Raw genomic sequence first — 19583 nt, forward strand, 5'->3', positions numbered from 1 at the left:
GTCCTCCTCTCGCACTCTCCTCTAGGTGCTGCTGACTGCCTGTCCCAGGGTCCTCCTCTCGCTCTCTCCTCTAGGTGCTGCTGACTGTCTGTCCCAGGGCCCTCCTCTCACACTCTCCTCTAGGTGCTGCTGACTGTCTGTCCCAGGGTCCTCCTCTCGCTCTCTCCTCTAGGTGCTGCTGACTGTCTGTCCCAGGGCCCTCCTCTCTCACTCTCCTCTAGGTGCTGCTGACTGTCTATCCCAGAGTCCTCCTCTCGCACTCTCCTCTAGGTGCTGCTGACTGCCAGTCCCAGGGTCCTCCTCTCGCACCCCCTCTAGGTGCTGCTGACTGCCTGTCCCAGGGTCCTCTCGCACTCTCCTCTAGGTGCTGCTGACTGCCTGTCCCAGGGTCCTCCTCTCGCACTCTCCTCTAGGTGCTGCTGACTGCCTGTACCAGGGTCCTCCTCTCGCACTCTCCTCTAGGTGCTGCTGACTGCCTGTCCCAGGGTCCTCCTCTTGCTCTCTCCTCTAGGTGCTGCTGACTGTCTGTCCCAGGGCCCTCCTCTCACACTCTCCTCTAGGTGCTGCTGACTGTCTGTCCCAGGGTCCTCCTCTCGCACTCTCCTCTAGGTGCTGCTGACTGTCTGTCCCAGGGTCCTCCTCTCACACTCTCCTCTAGGTGCTGCTGACTGCCTGTCCCAGGGTCCTCCTCTCGCACTCTCCTCTAGGTGCTGCTGACTGCCTGTCCCAGGGTCCTCCTCTCGCATTCTCCTCTAGGTGCTGCTGACTGCCTGTCCCAGGGTCCTCCTCTCACACTCTCCTGATGAAAATCTTCGACAACATGTCTTTCTTTTCAGCAATATTCATAGAGTTATGGAATAGCCGTAGCACAGAAGGAGGCGATACAGCCCATCAAGCCTGTGATGGCTTTCTTCAAGAATAATCCAGCTAGTCCCACTCCCCCACTCTTTTCCTGTCGCCCTGCAATTTTGTCCCCTTTGAGCATTTATCCAATTCCAATTTGAAAGCCACGAATGAATCTTCCGGTATATTCCAGATCATAACAACTTGCTGCATAAAAACGTTTCTCCTCATGTCGCTATTGCTTCTTTTGCCAATCACTTTAAATCTGTGCCCTCTCATTCTCGATCCTTCCACCAATGGGAACAATTTCTCCTGATCTACTCTGTCCAGAACCCTCCTGACAACTCTCCTCTCAACCTTCTTTTCTCCAAGGAAAACAGTCCCAACTTCTCCAATGTATCCTCATAACTGAAGTTCCTCATCCCTGGAACCATTCTCGTGAACCTTTTCTGCATCCTCTCTAAAGCCTTCACATCCTTCCTAAGGTGTGTCAGCCAGAATTGGACACAACAGTCCAGTTCAGGTAGAACCAGTGTTTTATACAAGTTTAACATAACATCCTTGCTTTTGTACTCAATGCCTCTTTGCGTTTAATGGGTCACACGCTATTTGCTGTGCGATCGTCCATTCCCATTGTGCATCTTCATGCAGTAGCTTTCAAAGTGGCTTCATGATCTCTGTATACTTAGGAACAAATTTATGATGAAGGTTATTAATATCAAGAAACAATGCCAACTGTTTCATGTTAGACGGGGTCAGAAGCACATGAACAGCTTTGGGGTTGTTACTCCAGCTGCTCTGTACCCTATAAAGCCAATCTCAGGTGCTGCAAATGTACATTTGTCCTCCTTGAGTGTCAAATAGTGTTATGCAAGTTGAGTGAGCACCACTAACAACTGCTGAACGTGTTCTGCATTGTCCCTTCTGCTGGTGTCGTCAAGTAGATCGAGCACCCCCTCAACATCTAACAAAACTGAAGAAACAATCTTCTGCAATGCACCAGGTGCTGAATTTAGTCCACTGGGCATTCTGCGGTACTGGAACACACCTTCATGAGTAACAAAAGCTGTAAGATATCAACTTTGCTCTGTTAGTGGTATCTGAAGATCGCTCCATCACATGTCAAGATTTGTGAAGAGTGCAGAGTCACAAAACGATGCTGATCGCTCTTGGATCATAGGAAGTGGATTCTTGTCTGGAATGATTGCTTTGTTGACTGCCTTAAGGTCAATGCATAGTCTTAAAGTCACCATTTTTGCATTGTGCAATGACTAGGTTCAATATCCAAGGGAATAAGTTGATCCACTCAATGCACCATCTGCCTCAAGTCACTTCAGCTCCAGCGACACTTCAACACAGATCGCTAGTGGCAACCCTCTCACATTTTTTGGAGCTGGTGGAATTGAGGTGTCAACTTAAGGAGTATGACAGTACCCCTTAACCTCCCCAAATCTGGTAAATAAGGAAGGTTACTGTTGTACATAGTCAACGTCATCGATCATGTTAACGTGTGTTCCGGTGGGGCCTTCACGTTTGAAGTCAAGCTTATCGAACACATTCTACCCCCATAAGGCTTTGGCTACGTAGAATGTGAACCCGTCTAGGGTGATGTTTCTGGAATGCATCGAAACTGTGATTGTTCCCAAAGCCAGAATAATCGAGTGTCTGTCGCAGAAGTGAGACAAAGTTGCAAAAAATAACAAGGATAAAGTTTATCACTCAACTTTCGTGCCAACGTTGATCAGGAACCACACTGAGATGCCCGTAATCTCTACTGAGCAATGTTTGTAATGACCTGGAGGTTTATCATCCGTGATGATATACACATGCACCATTTCATTCTCAGGAATAGATTCCTCCACATGTTGAACTGGCGAACTATTGTTCTTTGATAACCTGCACACCTTTGCAAAGCGACTTATTTTTGAACATGAACTTTTTTCCCTCAAGCTGGGCATGGCATTGTGAATCGATGCGTACCTCCACAATTTGAGCACACTTTTGAGGGTATCCGACCATGATGGGGAAGTGTTGAGGAGACATCTGAGACCTCTACGTCTGTAACCCTTGCACTCGAACTGGTTGGGCAAGCTGTGTCTGCAACCCTGCATCTGAGGGTTCATTTCTGTGTAACCTCTTCAAATCAAAAATGGCAGATTCAATTTGGACTGCCAAGGCCATGGCTTTTTCCAAGGTTAAGTCATCGTCCTCCATGAGGAGATGTTCCTTAATTCGTGGAATTGAATTTTTTTCAATAAGTTGGTCATAAATTAGTTTGTTGGTTAGTGAGCCAAATTTACAAGAAGACCAAATGTAAAGGGAACAACAATTTGTACTTCATGAAAAGAGAGTGCTGACTGGTTGGCAAGTGGACTCTCATTGGTAGAGGCATTGCCATGGAGAATGCACCAGTTAACTGATGACTGACAGTTAACTGCCAAGCTTTGTTTAAATTCAAACCGGGCAAGTTGAGGCATTGTCCTCAGGAATGAACCAGCGAATGCCTGTCACTTATTTTGTTTAGCTGAAACAGGTGCAATGTGCGTACATGTTCTTTCAGTCTGCAAAGAACAGGGCCCTGTGTATTGATATATGTAGCCTCTAGCATGCGTAAGTGAACCACATTGTGAGCCTGACTGATAATCTTGACTTGGTTCTCAGTGTAATTCGTAGCACATTCAGGATTGTTCAGCAAGTGTTGTCCAGTTGTGGAACCAATCTAATGTTGGACACTGTGTTTTGAGTTTTGCAAGCACAGGCTGGTTGGGTATGGTTTGTACCTTGCCTGTTGCGAACAGCCAAAGGGACATGCTGTTTGATACGATCCCCCAGTCTTTGGGACATACACTCTACATACCTAGCATCTCTTTTTCTCAGCAATACTCAAGTTCTGTACTACCAAATGATTATTTCTTATGTTCTTATGCTATGCCTGAACACCTCAGTAACAGGAAACTGAACTTCATCTATATTCCCAGTACTTTGGTGTATTAAGTGATACTAGCTGTAAAGGTAAAGATTTCCTCTTAGCTGAACATTCCCTCAGCTTAAACATCTTATTAGGGTCAATTTTAACCCAGATCAGGTTTCAGGCTTGTGGACGGTAGTTGGCAAGGTGAGTGTGAACCACTCTCATTGGCCTTTGTTTTGGATTTTGATGTATGTCAATACTTGGGCCTTATTTACAGGCTGCCCAACCACTGCACGCTGGGAATGGACAGAGAAACAGCATAGAACAGCTGCTGGCAGTGGAAGGTCGGGCAGTTCTTGGGCATCTGCCACCTTCCAGGTGGCAGGACTGGGTTTTGGGTCAGGGTCTTGCAGAAGGCTGCCGATGGGAGTCTGGAGCATGGTGTGGACACTCCTAGTCCTCCTGACGCTGCATTGGAACATTTTGCACCTACTTTGGAAGGAGCTCTTCTGTGCACAGACCAGCCTGTCAGGAAGCTGCCCTACTCAAACTGCACTTAGAATACAATCGGGCTCCTATTGACGTAATACAACCCTGACCTGCCTAAATTCACAAGGACCCTGTCTGCCTTAAGCAGCCACTGGAGCCGCCTACAGCAACATGAAGGTTAGAATCATCCACATCAGGAAAGGATCAAATCGATGGGGATAAGTAACTCCCTTGTTTTTAACTCCCCTCCTGGCAGGGGCCAAGCAGGTCAATGAGGTAAACATTGACCCCAGTGAGTGAGAACTCTCCGATCGAAAACAAAAGCGCTCACAGATCTCTCCGCTTACTCTTACAGAGCGCTGGGACTTCCGTTCTTCAGAAGACTCAATTTTAATTATCTTGCAGAAAGAAAGAGAAAAATAGAGAATTTAATGCTGTACATTTTATTGCAACATTTAAAACAGATTGATCTTTATTCATGTTGAGGGGGGGTGGGCCGATATTTATCCCTCAGCCTTCCAAACAGAACCAAATTAACTTGTGCTTCGTTGCTGTTTGTGGAATCTTGCTGTGCACACATTGGCCGATCAAACAAGAGGCATTGCATCTCAAGGTAGCTCACTAGATGAGACACTTTAAGCGGTTTCTGACTGAAGCTTTGTGCCCATGTGACACAGCGCGGAATGATCGGGGGAGGGTGGTAAGATGGGGAGGGCAGTGAAATTGAGGGAAGAACTCGTGCTGACATCTTCTCTTTCTCAGTCCAGGGACGTGAACCGAGCCAATAAGAATGAAGTGACACAGGCAAATCGCTACTTCTTCATCGAAGCCTGCCTGGCTTTGTTTGTGTCGTTTCTCATCAACGTCTTTGTGGTCTCAGTGTTTGCAGAAGCTTTTTATAATCGCACCAACGCACAAGTGGTGAGTGTGGGAGGGATTGTGTCTTTCAGAAACATGCAAGCACATGGCTCCTAACTGCTGTAGCCCTTCCACACACGAGCGTGACAGATTGGGTGGAAATGTGCCAGAACTGCCCATGACATTGACAGGAACCTTGGTATGTCGGGCCCTAGACATTCACTGCCAGTTTCTGCAGGGCTTCCTTGAGGCAGAACCCCATATCTCACCAGACAAGACCACATGCTTCAGAGGGCCCATGGTGAAGGGGATGGTGGGGTGACTCCCAGGCCAAGTTTTTCCTCAGCTCTGTGCTGGGATACACCAGTGAGCGAGTGTGTGTCTCAGTCTGAAAGGATATCAAAATCAAAACACAGAAAACGATTACAGTAATATTCAGAAAAAGAGGGCGTTTAAGGAGCAATGTAGGCCGCTTGGCAACTACTGATAGTGATATTATCAATGAAAATAAGGAAAGGGCGGATATGCTGAATAATTACTTTGTGTCAGTATTTACAGTAGAGGAAGAGGTCGGAAATCCCAGGAAAGCTCTTATACAATCAGGGACAGGAACTCGACAAAATTAAGCAAAACAGTAATGAAGAAACTAATAGCACTAAAGAGTGACAAAGCCCCAGGATCAGATGGTTTCCATCCCAGGGTTTTAAAGGAAGTAGGTGAGAACATTGCAGATTCCCGAACTATAACCTTCCAAAGCTCTCTTGATTCGAACTGTTCCTTTAGACTAAAATATTGCCCCTGTCATTCTGATATTTTTGAAAGTTGAGAGAGAGAAACCAGAGAATTATCGACCAATTAGCCTAATATCTGTTGTTGGAAAATTGTGAGGTTCTACAATTCTACAAGAGTGACCAAACATCTTGAAAATTTTCAGCTGATCAAAGAGAATCACCATGGATTTGTAAAGGATAGGTCATTCCTGACAATCCTGACTGAATTTTTTGACAAGGTGACTATAGTGGACAGGGGAATGTCCATGGATGTTATTTATATGGACTTCCAAAAGGCATTTGGTAAAATCCCTGATAAAAGATTGTTAGCTAAAGTTGAAGCTCTTTGAATTGAAGGCAAATTATTGACCTGATTCAGAAAGAGGCTAGGCAGCAAGGGGTAGGGAGTAGGGATAATAGGGCAAGTACCTCTAATTGGCAGGATGTAACTAGTGATGTCACACAAGGATCTGTGTTGGTGCCTCAACTACTCAGTGTATTGATTAACAACTGAGATGATGAGATAGAAACCCACATCCAAATTTGCAATTCGTAAAGATAGGTGACATTGTAAGCTGTGTAGATGGAAGCATAAAATTACAAGAACATATTAATAGATTAAGTGAATGGCCAAAACTGTAGCAAATGGATTTCAATGTAGGAAGATGCGAGAATCATAGAGGCCACCCACTTTATACCAAAAAAGGATAGAACAGAATATTTTCTAAATGAAGAAAAGCTAGAAACAGTGGAGGAAAAAAGTGACTTGGGGGTCCAGGTACAAAGATCATTAAAATGTCATGAAGAGGTACAGAAATAATCAAAAAGGCTGATGGAATTAGCCTTCATATCCAGAGGACTAGAATACAAGGGAATGGAAGTCATGTTTCAGCTATATAAAGCCCTGGTTAGACCACACCTGGAGTCACTGTGAACAGTTCTGGGCACCACACCTGAGGAAGGAGATATAGAGCTTAGAGGGAGTGCAGCGGAGATTTACCAGAATGATACCTGGACGGCAAGGGTTAAATTAGGAGGAGATATTACACAAACCTGGATTGTATTCCCTGGAATTTAGAAGGTTGAATGGTGATTTAATCAAAGTTTAAGATACTAAAGGGAACAGATAGGATAGATAGAGAGAAACTATTTCCGCTAGTTGGGAAGTCTAGGACTTGAGGACATAGTCAAAAAATTGGAGCCAAATCTTTCAGGAGTGAAATTAGGAAACATTTCTTCAGGCAAAGAGTGGTAGAGGTTTGGAATACCAGCGGTATCAAATATGTTGTAGAAATGTGTTATGATTTTAAAGTGAAAAAACTATACTTGCTATAGTCTGGAAATGTATCTGACACCATTTTTTCTTTTATAGCACGAGGTGTGTGCGAACAGCAGTAGTCCACATTCTGATCTCTTCCCAATCAATAACGACACTCTCAGTGTTGATATCTATAAAGGGGTAAGTGGATGAGAGTAAATGGATCTTTACTTGTGTGAGAGAGTCTTTATGGGTGCTTATGACTTTTTACATGTCTTGACAGGTCTTCACTGGTCTATTATTAGGGACGTGGCAACAGGGCATTTAGAAAATCACAATATGATTAGGCAGAGTCAAAACAGATTTATGAAAGGGAAATTGCATTTGACAAATCTATTCAAGTTTTTTGAGGGTAAAACTAGATAAAGGGGCACCAGTGGATTTTCAGAAGATGCTCGATAAGGTACCACACAAGAGGTTGCTACACAAGATCGGAGCTCATGAGATTGACACTAATATGGATTGCCTAATGGACAGAAAACAGAGAGTAGGAATAAAACTGGCCATATTCGGGTTGGCAGGTTGTAACTAGGATCATTGCTTGGGCTTCAGCTATTTATTCTTGATACCAATGACTTAGATGAAGGGACTGAGTGTACTGTATCCAAGTTTGCTGACAATACAACTCTATGTGGCAAAGTAAGCTTTGAGAAGGACACAAAGAGGCTGCAAAGGGGTGCAGGCTGATTAAGTGATTGGGCCAAAAGATGGGAGATGGAGAATGCTGAGGGGAAATGTGAAATGATCCCCTCTGGTCGGAAGAATAGAAAAGCAGAATATTTTTTGAAAAGGGGAGAGATTAGTTAATGTTGGTACTCAGAGGGGTTTGGATTTCCTTGCACAAGAATCACAAAAAGTCAACATGCAGGAACAGCAAGCAATTATGAAGGCAAATGGTGTGTTCGAATTACTGCAAGTTGGCTGGAGTATAGGAGTAAGGAAATCTACTGCAATTAAAGAGGACTTTGGTGAGTCTGCTCCTGGAGGACAGTGCACTATCTTGGTCTCTGTATTTAAGGAAGGATATACTTGCATTAGGGGCAGTACAGTGAAGGTTCACTAGATTGGAGATGGTTGTTCTATGATGAAAGGTTGAGTACATTGGGCTTTTATTTTCTGGAGATTAGAGGAATGCGAGTGGTCTCATTTAAACCTATAAAAATCTTAGTGGGATTGACAGGGTAGATACTGAGAGGTTGTTTCCCCTGACTGGGGAATCTAGAACACGGGGGCACAGTCTCAGGATAAGGGGTCGATCATTTAGGACTGAGATGAGAAGTTTCTTCACTCAAAGGGTTGGGAATCTTTGGAATTCCCTACCCCAGAATGTTGTGGATGCTCCTTTGTCAAATATATTCAAGGCTTGGGACAGACAGATTCTTGGTCTCAGGGAATCAAGGGACATGGGGAGTGGGCAGGAAAGTGGAGTAAAGACAGAAAGTCAGCCATGATTGTATTGAATGGGGGAGCAGGCTTGAGGGGCCTACAACAAGGCTCCTTCAACAGTATCTTCCAAACCCACAACCCCTACCACCTAGAAGGACAAGGGCAGCAGACACACAGGAACACCACCACCTAGAAGTTCCCCTCCAAGTCACTCACCATCCTGACTTGGAAATATATCGCCGTTCCTTCACTGTCACTGGGTCAAGATCCTGGAACTCCCTCCCTAACAGCACTGTGGGTGTACCTACACCACACGGACTGCAGCGGTTCAAGAAGGCAGCTCCCCACCACCTTCTCAAGGGGTAATTAGGGATGGGCAATAAATGCTGGCCTTGCCAGCAAAGCCCACATCCCATGAACGAATTGAGTAAAATTCACTCTATCAAAAATCATTTGTGATTTTGAATACCTCTATGGAATCTGCTCTTGGCCTTCTCTGTTCTAAGGAAAACAGCCCCAGCTTCTCCAGTCTCTCCACAAAACTCAAGTCCCTCATCCCTGGCATCATTCCAGTAAATCCTTGCTGCATCCCCTCTAAGGCCTTGACATCCTTAAAGTGTAGTGCCCATTATTCAATACAGGGCTCCAGCTGGAGCCTAGGCAGTGTTTTATAAAGATTTTGCCTAACTTCCTTGCTTTTGTACTCTATTCCTTATTTATAAAGCCCAGGAGCCTTCTCAACTTGTCCTGCACCGTCAAAAATTGTGTGTACATGAACCCCCAGGTTTCTCTGTTCCTATTTCCCTTCTTTAGAATTGTGCTTTATATTTAATATTTCCTCTCCTCATTCTTCCTAGTAAAATGCATCACTTCACATTTTTCTGTGTTAAGCTTCATTTCCCATGTGTCTGCCCAATCCACCAGTATGCCCATGTCCTCCTGAAGACTGTTAGCATTCTCCTCAACTTTTACTACAGTTCAGAATTTTGCATCATCTACAATCTTTGAAATCAGGCCTCCTATACCCAAGACCAGGTCAAAAAAATACAAACCAAAAAGAGCAGTAGTCCTCACATTGACCCCCAGTAAACATCACCTTCCTCCAGTCTGAAAAAAACAGCAATTCATGAGTACCACCTGCTTTTTGTCCCTGAGCTAATTTTGTATTCAAGCTGTCACTGTCCCTTTACATAGAAACATAGAAACTAGGAGCAGGAGTAGGCCATTCGGCCCTTCGAGCCTGCTCCACCATCCATTATGATCATGGCTGATCATCCAACTCAATAGCCTGCTCCCGCTTTCTCCCCATACCCTTTGATCCCTTTCCCCCCAAGAGCTATATCTAACTCCTTGAAAACATACAATGTTTTGGTCTCAACTACTTTCTGTGGCAACGAATTCCACAGGCTCACCGCTCTCTGGGTGAAGAAATTTCTCCTCATCTCAGTCCTAAATGATCTACCCCATATCCTCAGACTATGACCCCTGGTTCTGGACTCCCTCACTATCGGGAACATCCTTCCTGCATCTACCTTGTCTAGTCCTGTTAGAATTTTATAGGTTTCTATGAGATCCCCCCCTCATTCTTCTGAACTCCAGTGAATATAATCCTAATCGACTCAATCCCTCCTCATATGTCAGTCCCTCCATCCCAGGAATCTGTCGGGTAAACCTTCGCTGCACTCCCTCTATAGCAAGTACATCCTTCCTCAGATAAGGAGACCAAAACTGCACACAATATTCCAGGTGTGGTCTCACCAAGGCCCTGTACAATTGCAGCAAGACATCCCTGTTCCTGTACTCGAATCCTCTGGCTATGAAGGCCAACATACTATTTGCCTTCTTTACCGCCTGCTGCACCTGCATGCTTACCTTCAGTGACTGGTGTACGAGGACACCCAGGTTTCATTGCACATTCCCCTCTCTCAATTTATAGCCACTCAGATAATCTGCCTTCCTGTTTTTGCTACCAAAGTGGATAACCTCACATTTATCCACATTATACTGCATCTGCCACGCATTTTCCCACTCACTCAGCTTGTCCAAATCACACTGAAGCATCTCTGCATCCTCCTCACAGCTCACCCTCCCACCCAGCTTTGTGTCATCTGCAAATTTGGAGATATTACATTTAATTCCCTTATCTAAATCATTAATATATATTGTGAATAGCTGGGGTCTCAGCACCGATCCCTGCGATACCTCACTAGTCACTGCCTGCCATTCGGAAAAAGACCCATTTATTCCTACTCTTTGTTTCCTGTCTGCCAACCAGTTTTCTATCCATCTCAATACACTACCCCCAATCCCATGAGCTTTAATTTTACACGCCAATCTCTTATGTGGCACTTTGTCGAAAGCCTTCTGAAAGTCCAAATAAACCACATCCACTGGCTCCCCCTCATCAACTCTACTAGTTACATCCTCGAAAAATTCCAGTAGATTTGTCAAGCGTGATTTCCCTTTCATAAATCCATGCTGACTCTGTCCGATTCTGTTTTCCAAGTGCTCAGCTATTAAATCTTTTATAATGGATACTAGAATTTCCCCCACTACCGACGTCAGGCTGACTGGTCTATAATTCCCTGTTTTCGCTCTACCTCCCTTTTTAAATAGTGGGGTTACATTAGCTACCCTCCAATCTGTAGGAACTGTTCCAGAGTCTATAGAATCTCGGAAGATGACCACCAATGCATCCACTATTTCTAGGGCCATTTCCTGGGATGTAGATTATCGGGCCCTGGGGATTTATCGGCCTTCAATCCCATCAATTTCCCCAACACCATTTCCCTGCTAATACTGATTTCTTTCAGTTCCTCCCTCTCACTAAACCCTGTGTTCCCCAACATTTCTGATAATCCCAAGGACTTTAATTTTTCTCACAAGTCTATTGTGTGGCACTTTATGTAACACCTTTTGAAATTCCATGTACATCAAACTTAAAGGGCAAATAGGGATGGACAATAAATGCTGACCTTGCCACCTCCCAAGAATGAATTTTTAAAAATGCACACCACCCACATCAACCCTCTCCATTACTTCATTAAAGAACTCAATCAAGTTAAACACCAATTTACCTTTAACAAAACCATGCTGGCTTTCATTACGCAGCCAATACTTTTCCAAATGCCAATAAATTTTGTCTGAGGTTATTTTCTTTCAAAGTTCCCCTACCAATGATGTTAGCCTGACTGGCCTGTAATTGTCAGGTTTATCCCTTTCCCCTTTATTAAACAGATGTGGAATACTCGTAATCCTCCAGGCCTCTGGCACGACCTCCATGTCGAAGGAGGATTGGAAGTTTGTGGACAGAGCCTCCTCCATAATTTCCACCCTTCCTTCCCCCAGTGACCTGGGGTGTATCCATCCAGACTGCCTGGCGTTTCTACTCTGAGAACTGCCAATCTTTTAAGTCCATCCTCGTCATCTATTTTTATCCTACCCAATATCGTTACAGCCTCCTTCTTTACTTCTACAATGGCAGAATCCTCTTCTCCAGTGAAGAGGGACACAAAGCATTCCTTTCGTACCTTAACCATGACCTCTGCCTCTACAAGAAAATCTCCTTTTTGATCCCTATTTGCCCCACCCTTCATTTGACTGTGCCTTTGCTGTTGTTATGTTTATAAAAGACTTTGGGTTCCCTTTTATGTTAACTGCAAATGTATTCTCCTAATCTTCCTTTGCTCCTCTTATTCCCTTTTTAAATTACCTCTGTACATTCTGTATTTAGCTTGGTTCTCTGGTTGTGAAGAAGGTACTGAGACCAGGATATTTTTGTGGAGACTGTTTATTTCTTGCTACAAAGTGCACTTCTCCACTCTAATACCAGCCACCCAGTGCTTTTCTTTTGATGAAACTAATTAAACTAAATTAGAAAAACCAAGGGACAAAACAAGATGCAACCTCTTAAAGGGACACTGCAACCTAAAAGTCAAATGTCAAAGGAAACTTACAGACATTAAACCCAATTGTGATTAAAGGGGGCTATAAAGCACCCCAGTACCCGCAGTGCCCACCGAGCACAGAAGACCTCTGTTGAGCCAGTAGGCACCACATGCTGCCATTCCAGGGACACCCAGCCACAAACATAGTCCCAGAAAAGGGGCGGGCAGTCAGGCCAGAAGCCACCCAATGCAGACTGACTCTTCCTTATATACACATTTCAGTATAATCAATACCCAATACCTGTTCACTTTATTACCTTAAACTCCTGGATATTTAACATCCACCAACAGAACCTATTAGATACTAACATTCTACCATGTTACAATTGTCATGAGCCTAATTTTTCTGCTTCATTTTAATTTCTATATTTTAATCATCCAGGGATCTCCAGCTATGGATGCCCTTCCTGTCCCTCTTGTGGGAATGGATCGACTCTGTACCTGAATTATCTCCTCTTTAAGGTCTCAAAGTGCTCATTTCCTGTTTTACTTGCAAATCTTTAATTCCAATCCACCTGGACCAGGTCCATTTTCAATTCTTTGAAGTTAGCCCTCCTCCAGTTAAGCATTTTTATGTTTAATTGTACCTTTATTTTCCACAACTATTCTAAGCCTAATGATATTATGATCACCATTCCCCAAATGCTCCCCCAATGAATAACACTCCACTTTCCCCACTTCATTCCCAGAGCTAGATCCAGCACTGCTTCCTTCCTCATTGGGTTGGAAGCATGTTGATTAAGAAACTTCTCTTGTGCATATTTCGGGTAATGCTCCTCCTCTTTGTCCTTAACACTGTTACTATCTCAGTCTATATTAGGGTAATTAAAGTACCGCATTATCACTGCTCTATAGTTCTTGCATCTTTAAGTAATTTGCCTGAGAATTTGCTTTTCCATCTCCTTCCCAGTATTTGGTGGCCTTTAGTATACACCCAGCAGCATGATAGCTCCAACATTATACAGGTCTTGGGGGAGTATAGATAGTCTTTATTGGTCTACACAGGTTTTTATGAGTCTTTACTGGTCTTAATGGGCTGGATTTTGCCCTCGTTGGGCAGGACCAGGAACGGCCACGAAAGCGATCAGGACCCAACTGCAATTTCACATTGGCGGGCCAATTAAGACCCGCCCAGCGTGAAACGCAGTACTGCCCTGGACAGGATGGTCCGAGCGGCGGCCTTTTAGCCGCCGTGTCCAATGGCAACCTGGCAGCCAGTTTGAAAATGGCCCAGGTAACCCCACAAAGGCTGCCAGGGAAGGGCCTCTGGATGCCGGTGAGATGGACGATGCAGTCACGTGCGTCAGCAAACGCCAGGAGGGAGGGCCGGTCGGGGGGGCACCCTGCCTCGCTGCCCTCCTGGAGGAGGTGGCTGTCAGGAGGGACACCCTTGTCCCCAGAGATGGGAGGAGGAGGCCACCACACCTCACCAAGAGGGCATGGGAGGAGGTGGCAGCACTGGTCAGCAGCTGTGACGTGGTGCGGCGCTCCTGGATGCAGTGCCGGAAGCGCTTCAATGACCTGCTGCACTCAGGAAGGGTGATTACCGTGTTGGCATGGGTCAGTGTGCAGAAGTGTTAAGGTGTGATTGTCCCCCCATGGACCTCAGGGGTGTTGGAGTCTGAGTGCCAACTGTCAATGATGCCGGAGCCAGCCAAGGGGGTGAGCCCTGGCTGCTTGGACTGAGTGTCTTGCGGCTCAAGGGCCAAAACTCGGATGTGCCCTGCGAGGTGTTCCTCAGCTGGGGTTGGCCAGGCTGCAATGGCGCTGCAGGTACAGAGTGGACAAAGCAATGCTCCTCTATCCTTTCAGGAGAAGACAAGCCATAACCAGGCAAAGAGGGCACAAACAGGCAGAGGGCTACCCAACTGGCTGCTGCTCACTAGATTCAAGCAAGATGCCCTGGAGCTGGAGAGCCGGCACACTCCCCATGCAACCGGGCGTGGAGAGGCGGGGGTACCAGACGAAGGTAAGAGTGCAGTGCACAGAGGTGAGAGTTTCAGATTGTGCAACCATTCTAGTGGAGTCTCTTCATTGATGGGAGCCTCGAACCTGGAGTCCCCATTGATCATTGGAAGACGATGGCGCCATGATGCAGATCCCCATTGTCTCACCAGGGTGCCTGGCATGCACAGTGACAGTGTGAGGACTTTAACTAATGACATGTCCTTCTTCTCCCTTTTAGGTTCACCAACAGGCGTTCACTCTCCGGACCCCAAAGAGCCCCCCTGACACCGGAGGACCACCGGGCGTCATTTTCACCCGTGTCACACCCGCTCTCTGAAAAGGGCACCAGCGCAGATGCCAGCACCTCAGTGGGCATTAGATCGGTGGCTAGTATCTCGGTGCACAGCGGTGAGGGCACTTCACACTCGTTTGAGGTGCAGGCAGAGGCAGAGAGTGCCCAGGGCGCTAGCAGTCGGAAGGCGGCTGGGGACCAGGACGGTGCTGAGTCAAAGGCAGATGATGAGCCTCTGGGGTCGTCCATTAGGCGGCAGATGCTGGATGTCCAGCGGGATGTGCGGGGGGATCTGGCGGAGATCCATGAGGGTCTGTGTGCCATGGTCTCCATGATGGAGGAGTCCATGTGGAGCATGAGCGCTGCATTAACCCTCATGGCCGAGTACACTGCCTCCTCCATTGAGAGAGTGGCGACTCTCATGGAGAGACAGCTCCAGGGACAGAATCAGGGGCTCCTGGGGTTGTGCTCAGACCTGCAGCCCTCACACAGACACTGACCTCAGCTGGTCAGTGTCAGTGTGGGAGATGGATGAGGCACCCAGTATCCCAGCTCGGTGCCCGTCCATCAATGGTGAGCAGGGAGGTCCAGAGCGACCTCACGTTGGCACCCGAGCTGCCTGTCCTCTCTGTGGGCTCCTCTCAGGGCGCTCCGGACAAGGGCAGCAGCTCCTCCGCCCCTCTGCCAGTGTCCGTGGCATCTGATGAGGCTGCGATGAGTGGGGAGATGCCAGCCATGGCACTGGCCGCTCTCTCCCAGGCGGGGCCAGCACAGGCTCCACTGGCCAGAGGACGACCACCAAGGTCATCAAGGCCAACAGGACACAGTCAGCAGCTGTCTCCAATGCCAGTGCCAGCGAGAGGGGAGCACCTAGACACAGCACCCGGAAACGTAAGTTAAAAACGCCATGAGCACAAGAGGGACAAGTCACAAATGATTCTATGTTCGTTTATGTTTAGTTACTGTCTCCTGGTCTGGGTCTTAAGACCAGAGAGGTTGTACATTTGGAAATGAAATAAATCTGATTTTGTCATCATGGCCTGAGTATGCTTCACCTTTTTATTTTATTGGTGCAGGGTACGCCAGTCTGTAATACTGGACGTGAGTGGCTCTGAACTTTATTGCACAGGCATTGAGTGCTCTTTGTGTTCAACTGAAAGGGTCATTTCAGATACCCGGGATGGAGGCAGCAGCCCTGGTGTGAGGTGGAAGCTGATCTTTGGCAGCCGAGCTGAAGGAGTGTTGGATCAAGGTGTCCCTGGTATCCCTGCCTCCCTGGAGGTTACCGAGCTCTGCCTCCACACCCTCAGCGTTCTCCTCACCGAGCTCCTCTTCTGACTCACTACTGGACTCATCCTCTGTGGCCTGTGGAGCTAGGTCAAGATCCTCTCCCTCCAGTGGGTCCCCACCTTACCAGTGCCAGATTGTGGAGAGTGCAGCAGGCAACCACTATCAGTGATACCCGCTCTGGGGGGTATTGTAGTGCTCCCCCTGAACGGTCCAGGCATTGGAAGCGCATCTTGAGAAGACCTATGGTTCTCTCCACCACTGCCCTCATGGAGGCGTGGCTCCTATTGTACCGCTGCTCAGCCTCTGTTCTTGGATGGCGGAGAGGTGTCATGAGCCACCTTCTGAGGGGATAGCCCTTGTCACCCAGCAGCCACCCATCCAGCCGGGCTGGAGCACTGAAGAGCCCCGGCACCTGGGAGTGTCTGAGGATGTAGGCATCGTGGGAGCTGCCTGGGTACCTTGCACAGACTTGCAGAATCTGCATCCTGTGATCACACACTATCTGTGGAATGGAGTGGAATCCCTTCCTGTTGACGAAGGCACCGGGCTCACCCGCTGGCGCCTTGATGGCCACACGTGTACAGTCTATAGCACCCTGGACACAGGGGAAGCCAGCAATGGCCACAAAGCCTCTGGCTCGCTCTGCCTGGCTGGCCTCGTCCATATGGTAAAGAATAAAGATCAGTACCTGCCTGAACAGAGCTTCTGTCACCAGCTTGACACAACTGTGGACAACTGATTGGGGGACTCCACACAGATCCCCCACTGAGCCCTGGAAAGAGCTGGAGGTATAGAAGTTGAGGGCCACAGTAACCTTCAGAGCCACTGGCATGGGGTGTCCACCCACACAGTCGGAGCTGATCTCAGGGCCGATCATCTGAAAAGTGGAGGTCACAGTCTCCCTGGAGAGACGGAGCCTCCTTCGGCCCTGCACCTCAGACATATTGAGGTAGCTGCATCGCTGCCTGTAAACCCTGGCAGCAGGATAGTGGCGTCTTCTGCAGCCCCTTCAGCCTTGGACTTCCCACTGGCCCTGCGCCCCTTGTGCCTGCGCCTCTCCTCCCACAGGTCCCTCCCATGGAAGCTGCGTTGGGACACCTGGCCTCCTCTCCCTTCTGCCCCTCTCTTCCTCCTCAGAGGAGGTACCTCCAGCCGAGGCCACAATCCCCATTCCCAGGGTAAGGGAAGGCTGTCTGATACCTGGAAGGATCCACACGGTCTGAATCCTCCGGGGGTCTGGCAGACAGCAATGAGTCCTGAACTGAGGCCTGGAAATGCTAACAATGAAGCCCCAAACAGAGAATAAGTCACCAGCTGCAAACTGTCTCCAAAACTCCTCACTACTCACACTGGCAATACTACTGACCCTTTTTATCCCGCTCTTGGATGAGGTTTGAGGAAATGTTGGCTGGCTGCCTGCCTATTTTGCCCGTGCGATGAGCAGAAAGTGGCATGGGCAAGGTAAAATCAGAGACAATTGCATAGTTAATGGTTTTAAGCGGCCTGTTAATTAATGGCGAGCCTGCCAAGGGAAATATTGTGAGAGTGCGCGATGATGTTGGGACACTCGCCCGACACCATCGCATACTATTTTACTATCGTTCCGGTTGGGCACATGGCCGCCTAATGAGGGACAAATTCTGCCCAATGCGCATTTACAGATCTTTACATGTTTTAATGGGTCTTAGTGCACTTTTCAACTCTTCACGGGTCCACATGGATCTTTACACACCTTCGCAGAACCTTATCGAGTGTTGACCTGTATGGGTATAAATAAATAAAATGAATGGGGTGCTCCCAACTCAGTGCCCCACAGCCCCTGCTCCTGCCAACCCTCCCAGGCAATATTCTACTGAAGCGATTGTGATGGTGGCCTTCCTCTTAACCCACTGTCACAGTTTGATACAACTGAGTGACTTGCTAGGCCATTTCAGAGACAGTTAAGAGTCAACTATATTGGGGTGTGTGGGACTGGCGTCACATATAGGACAGACTGGGTAAGAACAGCAGACTTCCTTCCATAAAGACTATTAGAACCAGTTGGGTTCTTAATGACAGTCCAAGAACTTCATGCCAGATTTTTATTTCAAGGTTGTTTGAACTCAATTCAAATTCTGAAACTGACATGGCGGGATTTAATCGCACATTCACTGGACTATTAGTCCAGTAACTTAACCAGTACGTTACCGTACCTACTTAACTCCAGAAAGAACTTCGATTTCAAAAACTGACAACTTGGCTACATTCGCTTCCGATAACCCTCCTGTTGTCTTCCTCGCAGGGCGTTGTGTTGGGCTGTTACTTTGGTGCTGCCGCTCTCTACATCTGGGCCATTGGCATCCTGGCAGCAGGTCAGAGTTCAACCATGTCAGGGACATACACTGGACAGTTTGTCATGGAGGTAATCTTTGATTTAGATTCCTAAAGTGAAAACGGATTAGAATGCTGAACTATATGGAGTATAATTCCTGCTGAAATTGTACAGAGCACCTGGCAGACTCACCTTGAGCACTGTGTCCAGTTCTGTTTCAGACCCACCTTGAGCACTGTGTCCAGTTCTGTTTCAGACCCACCTTGAACACAGTGTCCAGTTCTGTTTCAGACCCACCTTGAACACTGTGTCCAGTTCTGTTTCAGTCCCATCTTTAACACTGTGTCCAGTTCTGTTTCAATCCCACCTTGAGCACTGTGTCCAATTCTGTTTCAGACCCACCTTGAACACTGTGTCCAGTTCTGTTTCAGTCCCATCTTTAACACTGTGTCCAGTTCTGTTTCAGTCCCATCTTTAACACTGTGTCCAGTTCTGTTTCAGTCCCATCTTTAACACTGTGTCCAGTTCTGTTTCAATCCCACCTTGAGCACTGTGTCCAGTTCTGTTTCAGATCCACCTTGAACACTGTGTCCAGTTCTGTTTCAGTCCCACCTTGAGCACTGTGTCCAGTTCTGTTTCAGACCCACCTTGAACACTGTGTCCAGTTCTGTTTCAGTCCCACCTTGAACACTGTGTCCAATTCTGTTTCAGTCCCACCTTGAGCACTGTGTCCAGTTCTGTTTCAGTCCCACCTTGAACACTGTGTCCAGTTCTAGTCCGTGAGACACAAGGGAGAAATTCACGTGTTGGAAAAAATGTAGCAAGGAGACAGTGTGAAGATGAGCAATGAGACTTTTCCCCTGACTCAGGGGTCTGAGTTCTGGGGAAAACCTGGAGAGACCTGGGATATTGAACCTGGAAAAGAGATGACTGATGAAAACCATGGACAAGGTAGTAATCAGGATAGGTCAGATTAATCCGGAGTATGGCTTCAATGTAAAGCATAAACATGGGACAATAGCCTGTAATCAAACAATTTCGAGGTAAATATTGCAGTGATTTGGATGGAAAGACACTGGAATAAGCCAACATAACAGAGGTGTAATCAATTGTCACTCAAATTAATTCCTGTGATGGGCAGGCGTTCTGCAGGCTTATTTTCTGGGCTGATAAGCTCAGATTTTTAAAAAAATTTATTCTTTCATGAGGTGTGTGCATCAC

General features: G+C 46.9%; 1 protein-coding gene across 1 annotated transcript in view; it reads left to right on the top strand.

Annotated features, from left to right (window-relative positions):
- The window catches only part of LOC144672632 (natural resistance-associated macrophage protein 2-like), a 140346-nt gene that overhangs the window by 81528 nt on the left and 39235 nt on the right, over positions 1 to 19583 (top strand). Inside the window, exons 10-12 of the mRNA XM_078534482.1 lie at positions 5006 to 5164; positions 7244 to 7330; positions 18333 to 18452. Coding sequence (XP_078390608.1) covers positions 5006 to 5164; positions 7244 to 7330; positions 18333 to 18452 — 366 coding nt within the window. The remainder of the gene's footprint in view (positions 1 to 5005; positions 5165 to 7243; positions 7331 to 18332; positions 18453 to 19583) is intronic.

This window comes from Cetorhinus maximus, chromosome X (assembly GCF_964194155.1).
Source record: "Cetorhinus maximus chromosome X, sCetMax3.hap1.1, whole genome shotgun sequence".
Lineage (NCBI taxonomy): Eukaryota > Metazoa > Chordata > Chondrichthyes > Lamniformes > Cetorhinidae > Cetorhinus > Cetorhinus maximus.